Source organism: Tribolium madens, unplaced genomic scaffold, assembly GCF_015345945.1.
Source record: "Tribolium madens isolate multiple individuals breed KSU strain unplaced genomic scaffold, Tmad_KSU_1.1 Scaffold_91;HRSCAF=231;Tcas5.2_LG7, whole genome shotgun sequence".
Taxonomy (NCBI): Eukaryota; Metazoa; Arthropoda; class Insecta; order Coleoptera; family Tenebrionidae; genus Tribolium; species Tribolium madens.
The window spans coordinates 6,773,990-6,792,640 of NW_025401063.1; the positions used below are offsets into that span (position 1 = coordinate 6,773,990).

Consider the following 18,651-nt stretch of genomic DNA (forward strand, 5'->3'; position numbering starts at 1 on the left):
TTTACCCGAGTACTATCTTCCCGTAACACTTACTTTACATATCTATACTTTCTCACTTATTAGAAATTAAGATACATTTTTAAACTAAAATGAGTAACACTTTATCAATCTATAATGCATCTTTTTTAAAGAATTTCAAGCTTCGATCTAAGACCCGGGCAAACAATATAAAAACACAGATTCGAACTCTATATTGCAACTTATACAGCCACTACAACTAAAAACAAAAATATAAAATCTGTGCAACACCAAATTCGTTTTTTTATTTTGAATTTTTGTATTATTTAAAAAATGTCTTTGACTTTGTACCCTGTCTTAGCCCATAAAATATTGAGAGAATTTGATGTTGCAGAAAAAAACGTATTGCAAATTTATAAATCAAATTCTTTCTTACCCTATTTGTTAATCTACTAAATATTTTTCAAATGCGTCATCCTTCATCGTTAACTACAATAATTATTAACATTTTATGGCAGTATTGCAAAATGATTGTATAAAAACAATTTTCTTTTAAACATATTATTTGGTTCTACATTAGGTACCTATTTTATCATGTTTAAAGAGTGTAAAAATCTGACTTAATATAGTTATTAAAAGTTCACATAATAAAATTATAATAAAAATAACAGCACATGCTGTTAGAATAAAACAATTTCTATTTTACAAATATATCACTACATTGTATCATAGCAGTAAAAAAGAGAGCTTGAAAGTAATGCTGAGACTCCATATGATGAGAATTTTAAAAATTACATGGAATTAACAATATAATTTAAAATGAAATGAGGTAAATTGATTGCTTACATTAAAAGCTAATATTTACAATTTGGAAATGTCTATTGTAGGAATTATAAAATTACAAAAATATTATATTACATGATTACTAAATGAGGAATTACATAAAATTTTCTACCCAAATTACTCTACACATTATAAAATAAACGCAGAAAATATTGTGCAATTTACAAATTTCTTTCAACAATTCTATATTTTCAGCCCCACTAAATAAAATAATATACCAGAGAATCTCACGAATCAGGTGTATTATTTTGCTTGACCCTCAAAACCGTTAGGACTCCTCATTTCAGTCACTTTGCTATTAAATTATTTTGTTATTTACCAACAATATGAACATTTTCTACCGTAACACTATCCCCTTTTATAACTATAAGCGGTATCATTTCAAACTCTCGTGCAACTGCTGTCTCGTCAGCAATCAGCTCTAGCTAAATGGGCCCATTTATGTCAAGCGCCGTTAGCAAATCCGTGCCTTGAAGGAGAAGGTTATTCACAGGTGCATTCACTTCAAAATCTTGTTGTGTCAAATCGAGTAATGACGGTATGGTTGCGTCGGGATCAAGCAGCGAAAGGGAATTCTTCCGAATCGTATTCTGTCTTGACTCGGTGTCGGCATGTGGGGGGCCCGGTGGTCGTCCCTTGTCCCTTTTTACAGATGTTCGCTCCATGGAATCATCCTAATCAAAAAAAAAAAATTAAAATCACACAACAACAATTAATAAAAATACCAGTATATCAGAAAGCTTTGACATCAATTCCTCATTTTTAACCTAATTAAAGACGTGCGATGTTTGTTTGTTAAGTTCATGATATTTTTATTTCCAAGGTCAAACATTTGGACTCGATACTGCCCTGTGATCGGATCTTTACGTAAATGTTAACTTATAAACAAATTACAATGTAAACATGATAACAATATACTAGTTTTATAGATAAGAGACAAAATTGGCGAAATCCAATTTTTCCTGTTTTTGTTTCTTCTTAGATAAACATAAACCTTAAACCTAATTTAACCTAAAACATAATTCTAATTAGAAATATTCGGTTAATACAAAGAGACACCTTTGTTGCCTACTTTTAATTAGTGTTACCTAAAGTGCTATAAAGAAAATTTATTGTCCTTTATTGATTTACAATAAAAACAGACATGTTGCGTAAAGAACTGAAATACCAATAAAATTAATACATTACTGTCTAATCGGCTTTATGAGTTTTCAATAACTATTTCTATTACCCTAATTAGACAAATAGTAAAGAAACAATGCTACACTAAAAATAATTGCTACATTAAAGTGCATGTAATACAGAAACAGTGCATTAAAAGTTCAAAGTAACTCTAAAGACTACACCCATTCATTATGTTTGTTATTTTAAATTTCCATTTGGAACTTTTCACCGCTATGTTGCGTCTGCAGCACATTACTATTATTAGATAATATGCTTATGCAAAATATTTACATGTCTACCTTTAAAACAGTGTTGAAATATTTTCCAATAAAAAGTATTAATATAGTAGTTATTTTTAAGTAAAATGGTACTAAGTGGAGTAAAGTAGAATTGATTTTGTTAATCAAATTCACCTCTTATAGTTATTTTTCTTACAAGTTACAAGTACCTAAAATACAGTTTTGCGAACGAATCTTTGCTGTTCCTGGACGAGGCGAAGCCGAGTTAAAGCTCCCAAAAACACGGTCACACCTCTTATTATTTATGATTAATGTCATCAGAGCAAAAATTTCTCGAAATTAAGCTTCAAATTTGAATTCCCATAGTAACCAGATTAACTTTTTCGTCCATAATAACTGTATTCTGAGTACTAGTACCCAAAATAACTATTTTGCGTACAATTTTTAAATTCACATTTTGTAGAGTCAAATGAGTCCCAAAAATAGCTATTTTTGGGAGTGTATACAAAGAAATAATTTAACGTAAATATCGCAATTATCTCTCAAAAGATTTTTGTGTGTGTCAAAATTTTGTCTTCTGCAGATAACGTAGGTAAACTTACAATTGTTACAAGTATCAAGTAAAAAATAGCAAACATCATTGCTCTGCTTTGTATTTATTGTTCCTAGATGCTTAAATAAAAAAAAACAACTTTACCGTTTCAATTAAGAAGTTTTATTAACATAATTATTAGATTATTTTTTTGCATCGATTTTAACGTAATGTTAATAACATTTTTAAATATAAATTGTATTGCGCAAATCATTATTAATATTTGATAATTAGGTACATTTAGATTTTAATATTGTAGAGGCCTTTAATAAGACTATACCTATTTTACTCGTCTTAGTTTTTAGTTTCTTGTCTGTATAATTTCAATATAAATTACATACTAGTACATACAGCTTTCGCACCCTCACTTAATAAAAAAAATTGTCAAAGCAATAAATTACATGCAAAATTCAAAGTGTACATATTTTTTTTTTATATAGATACTTCAATCCCGTTTAATAATTTTTAAATAAAACACAAAAATCTTCTAAGTAGTGATTTTCTGTTTCACTTATTTCGTGACTGCAGAAACGAACAAATACAGATTAGATAAACAAATGATTATAAATTCGTCTTCACAATAAATGCAATTTTAGTTTTTGTAATAATATAATAGAATCAAAATTTCATCGTTTAAAAAATTAAAAAAAAAATAAGTAATGAAAATACAAATTGAAAACAATCTCAGGAGCGATATTATCAATGGTCTTATTATTTTATGGCTGCATCAACCATAAAATACAAAACAGCTTTTATGTACTAGGAAAACTGAATTTATTTTTAATGAAGTAATAGGACATGACAAGCAACATCAGAACTGACATAACTCCTCTTTACGAGTTGGCATTCTAACACGAAAAGAACTAATTAAAAGGTTACCCGTATAAAGTTTCTGATCTTTTAGTAGGTACTGTCTCTAACACGAGTTTTGACAACAGAAAATGCAACTGTAAATTTGTTTTACAATGCGGTAAAAATTCCATTACAAATTTACACAAACTTGCGATTAAAATTCCAATTAGATGATGAATGTAGTGCTAAAAAGTTCATTGTGGGTAAAAAAGGAGTCATTTTTATAAATATGTTTTATTTTCTCTTACAACATGAGCATATTAACAATATGCTTAAAAAATAAATACACAATAATTAATATAATCTAAAAATAATCTTTATAAAAGATTATACATATCACTGAATAATTATTATTGCCTTAACAATAACAAGGAAACTATTTACAAATAAATTTTTATTACACTTTTGAAATACACATAGTCACACCGTATGCTCAAAAGTGTGTACAATTAACTGCATTTTAATTCGTTACATGGTGTTTCGTTGTTAACAATTTGTACAAATCTATTTTTCTAAAATTTTAAATATCCTTGAAAAAATGTTATACCAAACATTTATATGAAGTTTTTGAATACAATTTAAGCGTTTTTACTACAGTCTCTACATCAGTTACGGTGAATGATATGCAAAATAATGAACGATATCATTTCCCTTGGTCTAAGAAAAAAAAATAACAGAAAAAGATTTCTGTTTGCTGAAATTAGTAACATTTTCGTAAAATACATTGACAGTCAAAGCTTTCTGTAACATCGAGAGTTAAGTAGTGAAAATGAACTGAAGTGGAATGTGATACATAAATAGAGAGCTTTTCAGATAGTGTTTCCTATCACAGTCAATACAGTACGCTGTCTCTAATTATTACTTTCGAAAATTATTGGCAGTAGGAGTAATTTATTTGGTCTCCCTGATTTCTTGTACTTTTGGCAACTCAAGAAAGGCATTTTAGTTAGGAAACCAACGGTTTCAGAATTCATCGTAAAAAAGGATAAGACGATGTAAAAATCCACTCGCTTCCATAATAAAAATATATATCTCTTTTCCTCTCCGCTTTAAATCTAAATTCCCTTTTGTCCTAAATTGAGCACAGCGTACTCCACATTTGAACATTTCACTTCATCTCTTGGACTTAGAAGGGGTCAGGCAGATATACCCGGCTCGTATATCGAAACCGCTTACCAAAAGGTTCATCAAGACGCTGTCACTCGGCTGACTTATGCAAGCCGCTTTCTGTCCTCCCGAATCAAGCAACCAATTACTTTTTCCCCTCGGACGGCCCCTATGGTGATTATTTGACATTAACTGTTGTAAAAGCTCTGAAGACATTTTCTCTTTGGGCTCATTTCTCGATCTTTTCGTATTTGACTCGTAATTCGATGTGTTCGATCTTTTGTTTGTCCGCTCTAACCTAGACGATATCGACGACGACTTCCCGTTTATTGCAGTATCTAAAAATAGCAAAATAACAAAAGTTCGATCAAACTCACTGATTTTACTTTTCTTATTGTAATATTCATCCACATCCATTAGCCGATCCGGTGAAATCAACCCTCCACCGTGATCGTTCGGCCGCGAATGTTTATTTATCGACGAGCATAACAATTGTGCTAAACTCGAACTACTGTCAGGTGAGGCTCTCGATTTTTCACTACTGCTCCACATGAGATCGTCTGAGAGCAGCAGAGGCAAATCGTCGCCCATATTCATAGTAATATACGGAGCCTTTACCACCAAATCCGACTCATCTTCTGTGTGCAAATTCATAAACGTTGACAATCGATCCTCGTCGCTTAAAGAATCACTCGGACTATTTAACGAAGGTAAACTACACTCCGAATTCTAAAAAACATCGCATTGAGACATGCCAATTCCTCCCACCGATCTCTAATAATACCTTTGAAAGATTCGGAGATAATAATTGAGGAGAATTATCGTAGGAATCTCTGTACGAAATGAAAGGGTCGGTGGGTTCGTCGGTAAGAAGTGGTTCAAAACTATCTCTGAGTAAGAAATCGTCCAACATCTTGTCGGTTAAAAACGGGTGGTCGTCTAGAGGAACGCAAACATCACCAGCTACTGGAGCCAAATGCGTCAAATCGTCAGGCTCGTCCTTCAACACTGTAAATAAGGAAAATTCATTTAGCAAATATAAAACGACCAAAACCAAATCACAACTCTGATAAAAACATTACACTGTTCGACTATTTATATTAAATTATTCCATTATGATGATACTAATGTCAAGGCTTTCATGCTATTTATCGAGTTAATTGCTGATTGAAACTACTGGCTCTAAATTTAGAAAGAAGGCACGCAGTCTTGCCAGAATAATAAAGACAATATTGTTCAAACATTCAAAAAATCTATATTTGCGAATTTTTACAATTATGTAACGTTCACATGATTGCCGACCTTCGACGGTCCATTACGAATTATATAATGCAACTGATGAATTTTACGCGCTTCTATACGAAGAATAGAAAAACAACATACACATAAACTTCATTTATCAACGTAATTTGTGTTGTAATCAGACATATTCATGAATTATGTTAACTGATTGTAATTTTTCTTATTCATGTACATAACTAGATAATAAATTCTAGTGGACGACAATACTACCGTAAACAGCAATTGATAAAAAAATAATGCAAAATGCAAGTGACGCCTTGTTTAGAACTTTACTCTCGTTGCGGTTAATTTTTCCCTTCAAGAAATGCAAATCACGGCATTATAATTATTCAACAATTATGTTCGACATGAATTTCATTGCGTTTCCAAGAAAATAATCTCGGTGATTACGACGGAATTTTTCGCATCCTTTTTGGCACTTCTCACCTTGAAACATTATGCACATTAATTTACACAACAGTGTTAATAAAAGTAGCAGTTTAATTTTTTTGAAAAAAAAATAAATATTTACCATAAACTTCAATCAGAATTCTTAAAAAGTAAACAAACCAATTATAAAATTCCAATTGTTAAACAATTATCTATTTAAGTATAATAATACAAATTAAGGCAAGTATGCATGTGGCTTCTTATCACATTACTAGAGGATGTTCTTTTATTGTTTCTCTGATGTTTATTTTCGTCTCTTAAAAATCATGAGATACTGTTTTATTTCTGCTAAATTTTTTACACCTCACTTTTTTTAGAAAAACCTTTAGGTGTGACTTGTTTTCCCCATAGACGTGTTATAGATAACGTGTCGCTCAGAAAATATTAAGTACAATTACAGTACAACTGACTTGACATTTGAAATTATGTAATGAACACTCAACTAAATCGGTTGTAAGTTGTTATTAATACAGTTGATAACCTCTCTCCAAATAAGACTTCTATGGTATTGGCCGATAAAGCCTTAACTGTAGAATGTTATTTATTACAAACATGTTATTGCTACCTACAATATTTTTGTAATGCAGTGTGAGAATCTCAGAGCAATTACTGCAGGTGAAATATAACGTTTAAATATTTGCAAGCCTTTTATCTTTATTAGTCAAACGAATATCTTCAAGGATTTTTTTCTATAAAAAAAACTCCACCAATCGAAGGAAAAACAGTGGAAATTTTCAGTCGAACACGAATGTTTTTATTCCGGTTATTGGTGGTACTTACTTGTAAGTCCTGGCTCCTCATCGGAGAACATCAAGAATCCCTTGTTCATCTCTTTAGTCCTCGGTGCGAAAATTTTTGAAGTCGCCGTAAGTGGTGGTTTCGGCGTGTTATTATCCTCCAGGTAGGAGGAAACCACTTTCTTGGTGTTATTAAGCTCAGCTTTTTTCACCGGAGTAGCCTCCGGAACCACTTTCTCCACAAGTACGGGTATATTCTCGTTAATGCACAAATTTTCTGTTTTTACCGACGCCAATTGCGACGACGAATAAATCTCATCTTTACATTCGACGCCACTGCAAAATAAAACCAACTTGCTGGGTGGTGGAGTTTTTGGTAAACTCCTTATCAGCAAACCGCGCACTCGGATATTCCGGAGGAAGGTTTTCGAGGTACCGTCTCGACTCGACGCACTGGATGTAGGCAAAACGAAATCGAATAATATATAAACCCGCTATCAGACGCGTGATAACTCACTTATCTACAGTTTGATTTGTTCACAAGACTCGATGACTCGATGCCGACTGATTCGGAGGATTGCCACACACCACTACCCAGTGGAGTAGTCGCGTGGTCGCCCCCTCCTAAAGCTACCGGTGGTCTATATCGAGAACTCTCGATGGGTCGACAAGTGAATGTGGATGGGCATGATAAGCCTCACGTGATGGAAGCAATGCACATTAGCGGAAGGCACGTGATCGACCCATAAGACCTTAGATAATTTTCACTAGGACGATAATCTAATCCTGCGACGCGTGATTTATCATAATTATTATCTTAAATGAGGAATTTTTGTAACGTTATCTAAATCACGTAACCGCACGACTTGAGTAAAAATATTTCCTTCATTAAAGACCTACACTTTTTCAACATCACAACATAAATTCAACTATTATTCTAAAACATTCCATTTAATATAATTGAAGCAAATTAAGAAAAATGAACAATAAATAAATTTGACCGACAATTAGAACCTTTGCGTTAATTTATGCCAAAATGTACGATGATATAAATAGAAAGTATTAAATTAAAATTCTCCCCGACAATTGTGTGTTTATTTTTACAATCATCCACACCATGGGAGAGAGAACATCCTCACAAAATTAAAAATTAACACTCAATCTCGTAGCCATTTAAAATTCCTCATTTAGCAAAAACTCAATTCCGACTGTCTCAAATCTCAATTAGGTGAAATGGAGGCCCGACGATAAGTTAAGCTAGTTGTAGCCACTGTGAGGGTAAGCAATTGATGCTGATTGTGCTACATAATATGACGACACCAGTTGTATTCGACCATTAAAACGTCACATGCATTTATTAACCCACGACGCATCTGTCTTAATTAAACCACTTTAGAAGAGACTATTTTCAATCTGGATGTGGAAATTTTAAGGGAAAATATAAAGTAATTTTTCTACATCAACTCTTATTTACAATTCACTTGACATAGCACTATCATAAAATAATTTTTATAACATCATACCATCATCGTTAAATGTTATGATAAAAACGATAATTAATTCGATAAAAACAGTTATTATTAATATGCACAATGTAAACTTGTTAGGGCTGGCTGGCTAGCATGAGAGCTAAAACGCGACATGAATTACTTACTACGTCGTATTGTACAAATATTTTTATAATAAAGTTGATATTGTAGTAAATTTGAAATAATGACAAGGTTATTGCGAAGAGTAAAACTAGAAAAAGTAGGAAAAATATTACTAAGGTTTAATGTTGGAAATTTGAGAGAAGAAAACACTAATACAAATTTCACTGTTACCATTACCATTACACCCCGGTTATTGTTTATGAAAAAGTTTTAAGCTATATTTAAACAAATAAAACTAAATCAAATCAAATCTGTAGTTACTGTCATTAACAAGCAAGATAATTACAACGAAATTAAAACAACAATTAATCTGCCCTTAAAGTTAATTAACCAATTTCTAGTACCAATGAGTCTGCTAATCTATAAAAAGTGTCTGATATTTTTTCTAGCAAAATTTCAGATAAAAACAGTCTCGGAAACAGTTATCTCATTTAGAAAAATTATGTGTGCCAATTTTAGATATTTTTACACCCTTGTTATAAATATAAAATATTACAAAACTTTTTTACTTGTTTTATTAAACAAATATGATTGTTATTTCATCACGTCAACATTGATAAAATCTAATGTGCCACACCATGACCTACCAAATATTATCTCATCTAACTAAACAATTTTTTAACCGATCTGCACTTTTTATAAAACGTGATAATCACTACAGAACCATAATCACGAAGATGATTGGTGTAGAATGACCTTGTAGTAATTTTTTTAAAGTTATTAACCTTTTTAATTTTTGTTAAAAAAAATTGTGCAGCGCTATCACTAATACAAGTAGTAGTAACTAGAAACACGGATTTTTCAATAACGGAAATGCCACAAGAATTACGACGCATTGTGTAATAGGTAAATGAAGGTGGGTATAAGAAATTTTATTGTCACATAACGTACAATTAAAGACAAGGATTATTGTTAGGAATTACTAGACCCAACAAATAACAATTAAAGTCGATAAACTAATATTCTGTTCAAGTAATTAAAAGTAGAAGAGAGCAAACTACGTAAATATGCAATTAATTACAAAATTATTGTTATTTTAGTTCATATTTATGAAATAACCTTTGCAAAAATATCCTGTGATAAGAGTGTTATTGAATAATTAATTTATCAAATAATATTTTTTATCGAATAGAAATAGCAATTAGAATTACCATATTTTTCCACTTCCTCTAATTAAAAACTAGCCATTTTCTTCCAATCAGCTGTTTGCTCTTCAATTCCATTAATCAAAATACCGGAATCAAACCGGAAAGCTCTCCTTTGGTGTCGGGTATCGATTTTACTCGAAGGGTGCGCAAAAAGTAACCTTGAACTTAATTTAACAAATCAAGCTCTTTTGCTAGACACTAATCAGCTGTATTGAATTTAAATCAACCGTTAAAAATCTACTTTCAGTCTGGAAAATTAATGAGGAAACGGAAGAACTCCCAAGGAAACATCACCAAAACAATTTTACGTTCACTGACCTACCTCAAAGAAATTGATCCCAAGTTTTTATCCGGTTTTAGGGTCCCCAGATGGTAATATCGCTTCGTCACGAAAACTTTAAATCAAAATTGATCACGTGATAAAAAATGGCAATTCCCAAAATAAATTCATAGTGTGATCTAGGTAAACAGTTAAACGACTTGCCAAATGACGTATTTACTAAAATCTAGGCCAAACAATGAGAGTATTACCGTAAAATGTAATTAAGTGACATTGTATAACAACTAAATTATCATCACATCGTCATCGTTTTAACAAATGTAACGGATGGATAGAAGGTCAGGGACTGAAAAAATTAATCCGGATTTTTCTACAATCCTTTCAAACAAACTAAAATGAAGATTGGGATTTGAACACAAATCAAGATTGTGTGTGTCATGTGATAGTAATGTCCTTTGCCCTTACAAATAAATATTATGGAACTCTTTTAGTAAGCAATAAAGTAGAATTTATGTTCTAGACGTTATTGTCATTCGACGTTGATCTCGGAATTAATTGATATTTACTGAAATGATCCTAAATTGTAAAAATCTCTTAAATACTAACACTAATTTACCAAAATAATCAGTTTTCCCATCAAAATTTAATAATTTCCGCATCATATGTCGCACTTCTTTTTGCATTCAATGAAAAAATGTCTATAACATTTTTTGGGTTAAAACAACCCTTATTCTACTACATGAAAACTATGATTGAGCACAGATATGTGTATATCAGAAACACTACAACTCGAATGAGGGTTGAATGTAGAAAGTGAAACCCGCTATAATAGGGGATGGACGTCCTGCGACCGGCGCTTTTGAGAAAATCCCTTGGAGGGGATGAATCCCACGTCTGTGACGTCACGGAGGGTAATGTTTTGGTATATCTTGAATGCAACATTGTGCAACGCGGACGTGGTCAAATTAAATTCGAAACATTCAAACACATCAATCAAATGGCACCGAAATTCAAATGGACAAATACGCCCTCGACTGACAAATTAAACAGATGGTGTACTTATTTTAGCGAGTATTTTAAGAATGATATACTTCAATGATCATGATTTGACTTTTACAACTTTTATTTATGAAGTTTTTCGGTGGCAATGGGGTCACAAACCCCAAAAACTCATTCCAACAGGAAATATTTGCAGAAAAACAATAGCTATTTCGGAAACAATGTTGGGTCCAAGTTGGAAATATAGAGAAATTGCGCATTCCGGGCATGTACTCGTAATTAGATACAATATCGAATTCCTGTATTCTGATCTACTTACTCCACGACCAAATAAGGCCGTAAAGCTGTACATTTAGTTTAGGAGAAAGAAAGAAAAAAACAGATTAAGTGACTCTAAAGTAATACAATTTTCTTATACATCTTTCACATACCTACAAAAATATGGGTATGGCTAGAATTAAAAAAGGAAATTGCCAAATCATGTTCCTAAATACAAAGCCGAAAAACAAGTAGGTACTTTAAATATCTAAAAATTCCATTCAATAAAATTCCAGCTGGCATCCATAAAACGCATCACAATTTAATCGTGTCATAATAATGAAAGTTTGGCCCGACTCCATCCAATTTGTTATTTTTCCAAAGCAGCAACTTTCATCGCAGTTTTGACTAATAATACCTTGCTTGCAATTACCCCACATTGCACAAACCAGCTAATGAGTAAAAAACCTCGCGTTTCTGATGAAATCCGCAAACTAAACATGAAAAAATTTAGGGCACCACACCTCTTGCCCTAAGTTTATCGACCTCTTGTAGTCTGCTACCGGTCTACGACGGCCAGCAACTTTCGATAACTCATAAAGTGAAGAACGTGAGACGAGTCAGGTGATACTTTGAAGGTGTGTTCCGGAACCATGACCTAAGATTTTCTGCAACCGCATGACAAAATTGTGCAATCGCTGACAAAGTATTTCAACAACGGTTGAAAATAATTCTTCCGGTGTGAGGACGGCTTTTTCGACAAAATCAATACCGAAAGCGGGAAAGTTGGAGGATTAGCAAGCGGTCTTGCATTGACAAACTTCAATTAGTCTTATCATGTTCTATTAAGAAGTTATGGTTCCAACAATTTCATCAACTTTGGCGGTTTCACTAAATCCGTCACAATACCGATATTTGCAAAAATGATTCATTTTTTTATTAATAATTGCATAAATCAACATGCGTCAATGAACAAAACAACACATAAACAGTAGCGATTTTGGCAAAATGCCACCCCTATGCTGTAACACATTCAAGGAACACTGACCCAATCAGATCGTTGAATTTCTCTAAATTGCCAAGGACACTTATTTACGACGTTTCAATTTTTTAAATGGCGACACTGTAACAATATATTTTTTAATAATCGCATGTTATTTAGGTATTTTGTTTTCGGCATTACGTAAATAACGCAGGCAAATATTTATCTGAGTGACTCTCTTGGCCTCTTATTTTTAAATTTGGTATTTTCCGCCTAACTTGTGACATTGAATACTATTTTCTGTTCAGCATACATGTTTTGACACAAACAACAATTCATTAGCCTCAATTATATAACTTTTTTGCGATCAAAACATTATCAACATGAAGAAAAATTTGAGAAAACCTCATTGCAATAGTAGAACAAGGTCTGTGAATTCGTTATGTCATTTAATTAAAATTTATTATTGAGAAAAGAAAGGCTGAAAATGAGATTGTGGCACGACAGGGAGTAGTCTTTGGGGTATTTTGGTCTTACTCCTATTTATAACAAGTCTCTGATGCAGTTGTCAGACACAGATAGAACGAAAGCATTTGCCAAAGTTACAGCTGCGTGATAAATAAATTCCATACCTAATTTTCGTATGGCAAACAAGTAAAAATGTCTTTTTATTTATTTGTGTATCGCAAACAAAAAAATAAAGACTAATAAACCTTAGAAGTCACAAGTTTTTTTAGCCTAGAATGTGCGAATATTAATCACCTATTGACCTCTTTCAATTGGCACGTACTTATCTAACGCAGTAAATGTTTTTGACCTCTTTGTGCCAAAGTCTTGTCACCTGAACACTACGTTTTATTACTAACAACTTCTTCAGATTGTAACTCCTTGTTCACCTACTTTTTAAATATATTGCAACTGCTGTAACATTCAACCCTCATTTTAATGCTCATGTTATTTAATTCCAAATCGTCGATTCAAATTATATCTAGAAGAGTTCGCATTAGACATGTGGTTACGCAAGGTTTTACTTCCATGACGACAAGAGATATCAGTTTTCTTTACAATACACATGGTGTTACCATTACCGTTTCAACCTGTCTAGCAACTCAATCCATCAAATTTCATCCTAACCCAAATCAACAGTAAAACAAAACATTTGTTCGTCTATTACAAAAAATCGGGTTATAAATAAACGCATTTAAGAAAATCCTCGAAAACCTTCCTAGATACGCAAAACTTTCCACCGAACCGATCCGGAAAAACCAATAAATTATAATACGGGAATTTAATTTTTTATAGGCAACCAAACTAGCAGATTATTTATAAAGCATTATACTTACCTGATTCATTTTATATTTAAAATTTTGTGTAACTAAACGAACCGCAAACGCACGTTAACATTGGTAAAAAAGGAAAAACTTACCTTATGACGTAGTTCACACAAACGACACTTTGCGGTTTCATAGTTTTGTTGTCGTTGATCAAAGTGGCTTGAGTGAGAACCCACACGTATCCTCCGGTTTTCGCAAGAAAACGGTACCGATTGGTCTCACACTGTCCTTTGGAAAATACTGAAAAAATACAAAATTTGTACTAGTCAAGTCAAGTGCCAGAACTTTCGCTTTTCTCAATTTAAAGCCCACACGTTTAATTATTTAGCACACAGTTTAAGGTCAGTATTGATCTAATCCGGCAAACGAAACTATTAATTACGCTGCAGAAAAAATCCTTCAACTAGTCATTTCATGTGACAAGGCGACGGCGACGCCTCAAACACCGTCCCCAGATAACAACATTCAAAGAAAAGTGCCAAGGAATTTTATGATGGTCGGCCGACTTTATGACCGAAATAAAGCTCGAGAAAAGCAAAGACTTTGAGAAATCAATGAAAGTTACAATCTCAGTTTTATTATCGCAAATCTGCAATTTTGTAAAACAGACTTTTACACGAAAAGCTCGATAAGGGTTCGTCATAATCAGGGCCTGAATTTTGCAAAATTGCAAGTTACTTTCTTTACGATCTCGTTACGGCATAATGACGAACCAGAGGCAGAAATACATCGTAGAGACAATCTTCATATTTTTTTGCATATTATTGTTGCTGTGGGCTTCCTACATGACGAGTCACACGTTCCGCCTTTGTGACGTAAGACCAAAAGGACAAAGGACTATTTTCAGGCGGTTCACCCCGGACTCCCGACAGTCATCCTTAACAAAAGACAATTTTCCAGCATAGGGATTACAAGCAATCTAGATCTTCGGCCACAGAAGTGATACGCGAAAGTCGCCAACCTCATTCGAGATTGATTTAAAACTTAACTTGAATGCGTTTCTGACAAATGTTAGAATCCCTTATTTATATCACGAACTCCCTTTCGAATGGAAAATCTCAACATAATATGACGTCGAGTTATACATGCCAAACAGGATTATAACTTCCCTGAATCAGTTTTAATAAAGCTCCAAACAAAGAGTAAAAGTGAATTAACAAAAATTTGAAGAATTTGATACCAAAACGTGTTCTACAAGACTCGGGTAGCGGCAGTTTGGAACAATCATGTAATTTAAGACAGCTCCAGAATATTAAATTAGATTTAACTATTCCCAGTCACGACAATCATTTATTATTATCTAACGTTGTTTCATGCGTTAAACTAACCTACTTTATTCTTAATTAAAATCTTTACACTTAATCCCTATATTGGGAGCAATTCACCTCAAGAATGACAACGTCGTTCGACATATAAAATTCCAGGCGTAAGGAATTAATTCCATTTCTAAGAGACATATTAAACTTAATTTCAGACACAATGCCTCATAAAACAGAAATAAAATAATTTGGACAAATGTAGGTGCTAACAGTCAAAATTTAAACAAAAAACGTGCCAAGGCAAAATTTAAAAATAAAAGTAATTACGATCTTTAATTACATATAAAAAGAAAACAAGGTTTCAAAAATTTACAAAATTGTGCTAAATAAATAATTTTAATGTAGTAAAATACATATATTTTATCCCAGAAAATTTGGCAAAAACCATATTTTTAAATAATGAAAATGAATGAATGAATAATGCAGTTGTAGTTCAATTAGAAGCGGCTCCACTGAAGTCTTTATTACGCGCAATTTCTTTCAGTTCACAGCTCACGTACACCTTTAGACTCTTTTATTATATATTCTGTGCCATACACAACATTCATTACTATTGCAAATTGCATGCTCTAGGATGATTTTCCCCTTTTCCTTTCATTCTAAAGAAGATTGCAATTTTTGCTAAAGAAAATTCTGTTGATACTTTAAACATTACCAAAAAAATGTTTTAATTAAATTATAAAAAAAAAATGTTCAGAAAGTTTTTAATGCCAAATATTATTAGACGCAATATTTCAGCCTTTTTATGTCCACAATAAAAGTTATCAAATGTTCCATTTACCTAATTAACACAATTATGCCAAGAGACTTATGAATCGTAATAAAATTTTGATGGTTCCTACCATTTATATTGTCCTGAAATTAATTAAGTATACTAGAAATAAAGTGCAAAATTTAGGACATCATAAAAAAAACAAACTATGAAGAAAATCAACAAATATAAGCCGGACAAAAAATCCTCCTGAGAGTAATAATATCGTTTTAAGTCAAGATAAGATATCGGATTTCTACATCCATAATTTTCAGCGAAAAACTAAAATAATAAAAATAGTCTATTACAACATTACAGAAAAGATATTACAATTTAAAAAAGATGGCCTTAGATTTGTTGAAAAGCTGATAAAATATTTTAATAAAGAGTCACCCTCCGAAAATTACATGTCCATTTCCAATAATAAGCCCCCTGCGATGTTACTAGCATAAGAATTATGATTAAGTTGAAACTTCTCGCTTTATATGCAAATAACATGATTTGGGTCAGATTACTTAACATTTACCAAAGAAAATAAAACAATTTGCATTTTTACTGCACTGTGCATAAAAGCTCTTCCGCAGATGCATTAACAAATGGGAAAATATACATTAGGGAACATCAAAACATTAGCATAATAAGATCTAAAATGCGGTAAATTTTCGAAGCGATGTCAATAAAGAGTGACAGTATTAAAACAGACACCTATAATGATGTCTTATCGGAATATACACAATGTGTAATCGTTTGTTTTACTTTAGGAAGGAAAAATCTCGACCAGCAGGAAAACTAATTTATTTCTGCAAAATATTTGTTAATTTTTAAAATAGATGGTGAATTTGAACTTGTTGGTATATATACCCAAGTGAAAATAAAATCAAACGAAACTTGTAAACACAAGTTCACGTACATTGGCACCAATTCAAAAGAATCAGGTGATAGCACAATTACTCAACAACAATCTCAAACACCGTATTAATAAAATCTGCAACATTTGTTTACTGAAGTAATTAACTCTAAATTCATGCTCTCACTCCTCGGTAAACAAACAACATGACACTGAACACGAGTATAAGATGTGCAACATTATCTTTTTATAACACTGGAGAAATTTTATTCAAAATGAAGCACACGATCGTATTAATTTTAACATTAGGTTCTACTCTTTCGTTCACGGAAAAAATTGTGCACAGACATTGCAACTCGTACAATATCAGCAACTACAATTTTATTCTTAATCAGGTAAATATTGAGTGTTATGTATATATTTCCATTAGTCTTTCTCTCAGTTTCAAGGAAAATGGTACGAAGTAGCGAAATATGGTAGTCCAGATAAATGTGCCACGTATTTTTTCACACCCGTTTCTGGCAGTCTCACAAATGTAACCCGCTTCAGCGGCACAAAAAAAGACGGCTATAAGTATACGACGTGTCTTTTGGCTCAAAAAAATCCACACAGTATAGAGTGTGAATTGCAAATAGATAATAAGACCATTCCAGCTAAGATACTTACTACAGATTATAGCAATTATGGCGTAATTTGGACGTGTCGAAATCTATCATATGATACAAGCTACCGTAAGTATTGCCAGTTTTCTTAAGTAACAAACATTAAAAATAATGTTTTCAGAAATGTTAATTGTTTTAAGTAAATACAATAATACACGGCTTAAGGATTTGAGTGTTGTTAAACATGTTTTAACAACTCTGAGCAGTGACCCTACAATATTATCGGAAACCGATCAATCGCCATTTACTTGTAGTAAAAGTGTATTCAACAACACTTTTACCAATTTTACTACAATACATTCTGGTAGCTCTAGAGTAACTATGAATTACATTATGGTTATTACTATCACTTGGGTAATGTTTGTGTTTTTTATTAAGTTGTAACTTTAAACCTTCAAAAAAAGTTTACGAAAATACTGAAGTTCGAAATTTCATACATTGTAATACCGTCTGCATAAATAATATGCATGTGAATTATTTCAAATAGTTGATGTAATATTAATTTATCAAATCGTGAATATTTTGAAACAATAGTGTGAAGTATGTTTTATTTTAATATTAGTTTAGATTATTATTTATAAGTACATATTATGCGAATAAAAATAACTACATATATAATTATAACTCCTTTAACACGTTCATTGCCTTCCAAACAACATTTGTTATTATCATTTATAAATCTTCAAAAATAAAAATGAAAATTTTGCCAAGAATTTGAGACAGATTGTAATTTACAACTAAAGTCATGTTTCTAGCGTGATTTTTAATAAATGAACTCATTCTCACATAATTTTAAAATAGAAAAAAATTAAAAAGCAACTTTATTTCAACCGTTTACTTATGAATAATGTACCTAATCAAGTTTCAGATTTAGTCGGAAACAATTAAAAACAAAAGAACAATTATTTTTTAAAAAACACAAAAACTAAAATAAGCTAAATATAAATCAATTATTAAAATATTATAGTCCATACATTCTGATGCGATTTAACTTCAGAAAACTTAACCGTTTTTTTTATTTTCAAAATTAAGTATGTATAAAAGCAATGTAATTGTTGTAATAAGTTACGTCATATCTTAATTTAAGTGCCCAATTATAGAAAAACAATTTAGGATTTCGTCAAGATAACAAAAAATAATCACTGATCATTCATCTATAGATACGAATTATTAATTATTTCTGGAACATTCCTTGA

The 18,651-nt window shown here is 31.8% G+C and overlaps 2 protein-coding genes across 4 annotated transcripts in view; one reads left to right on the plus strand and one right to left on the minus strand.

Moving 5' to 3' along the window:
• Positions 1–176: 176 nt before the first annotated feature.
• The window catches only part of LOC123011496 (hypoxia-inducible factor 1-alpha), a 29,515-nt gene continuing 11,040 nt past the window's right edge, over positions 177–18,651 (minus strand). For all 3 annotated transcript variants that reach the window (XM_044408946.1, XM_044408947.1, XM_044408945.1), the window contains 6 exons: positions 13,969–14,116; positions 7,267–7,559; positions 5,540–5,763; positions 5,142–5,484; positions 4,825–5,093; positions 177–1,475 (listed from right to left, as the gene is read on the minus strand). In XM_044408946.1, coding sequence (XP_044264881.1) covers positions 1,227–1,475; positions 4,825–5,093; positions 5,142–5,484; positions 5,540–5,763; positions 7,267–7,559; positions 13,969–14,116 — 1,526 coding nt within the window. In that variant the 3' untranslated portion in view covers positions 177–1,226. The remainder of the gene's footprint in view (positions 1,476–4,824; positions 5,094–5,141; positions 5,485–5,539; positions 5,764–7,266; positions 7,560–13,968; positions 14,117–18,651) is intronic.
• Positions 17,029–18,062, plus strand: LOC123011498 (lopap-like). Its single transcript, XM_044408950.1, has 3 exons — positions 17,029–17,188; positions 17,236–17,524; positions 17,577–18,062. Exons 1-3 carry the CDS (start codon positions 17,069–17,071, stop codon positions 17,837–17,839), a joined length of 672 nt encoding a protein of 223 aa, XP_044264885.1. The 5' UTR covers positions 17,029–17,068; the 3' UTR covers positions 17,840–18,062.

Excerpts from the sequence above, each read along its gene's own strand:
- LOC123011498 (XM_044408950.1), top strand. The coding sequence starts at position 17,069 with ATGAAGCACACGATCGTATTAATTTTAACATTAGGTTCTACTCTTTCG. Across the intron at positions 17,189-17,235 it reads ACAATTTTATTCTTAATCAG|TTTCAAGGAAAATGGTACGA; the intron begins GTAAATATTGAG and ends TCTTTCTCTCAG. Across the intron at positions 17,525-17,576 it reads ATCATATGATACAAGCTACC|AAATGTTAATTGTTTTAAGT; the intron begins GTAAGTATTGCC and ends TAATGTTTTCAG.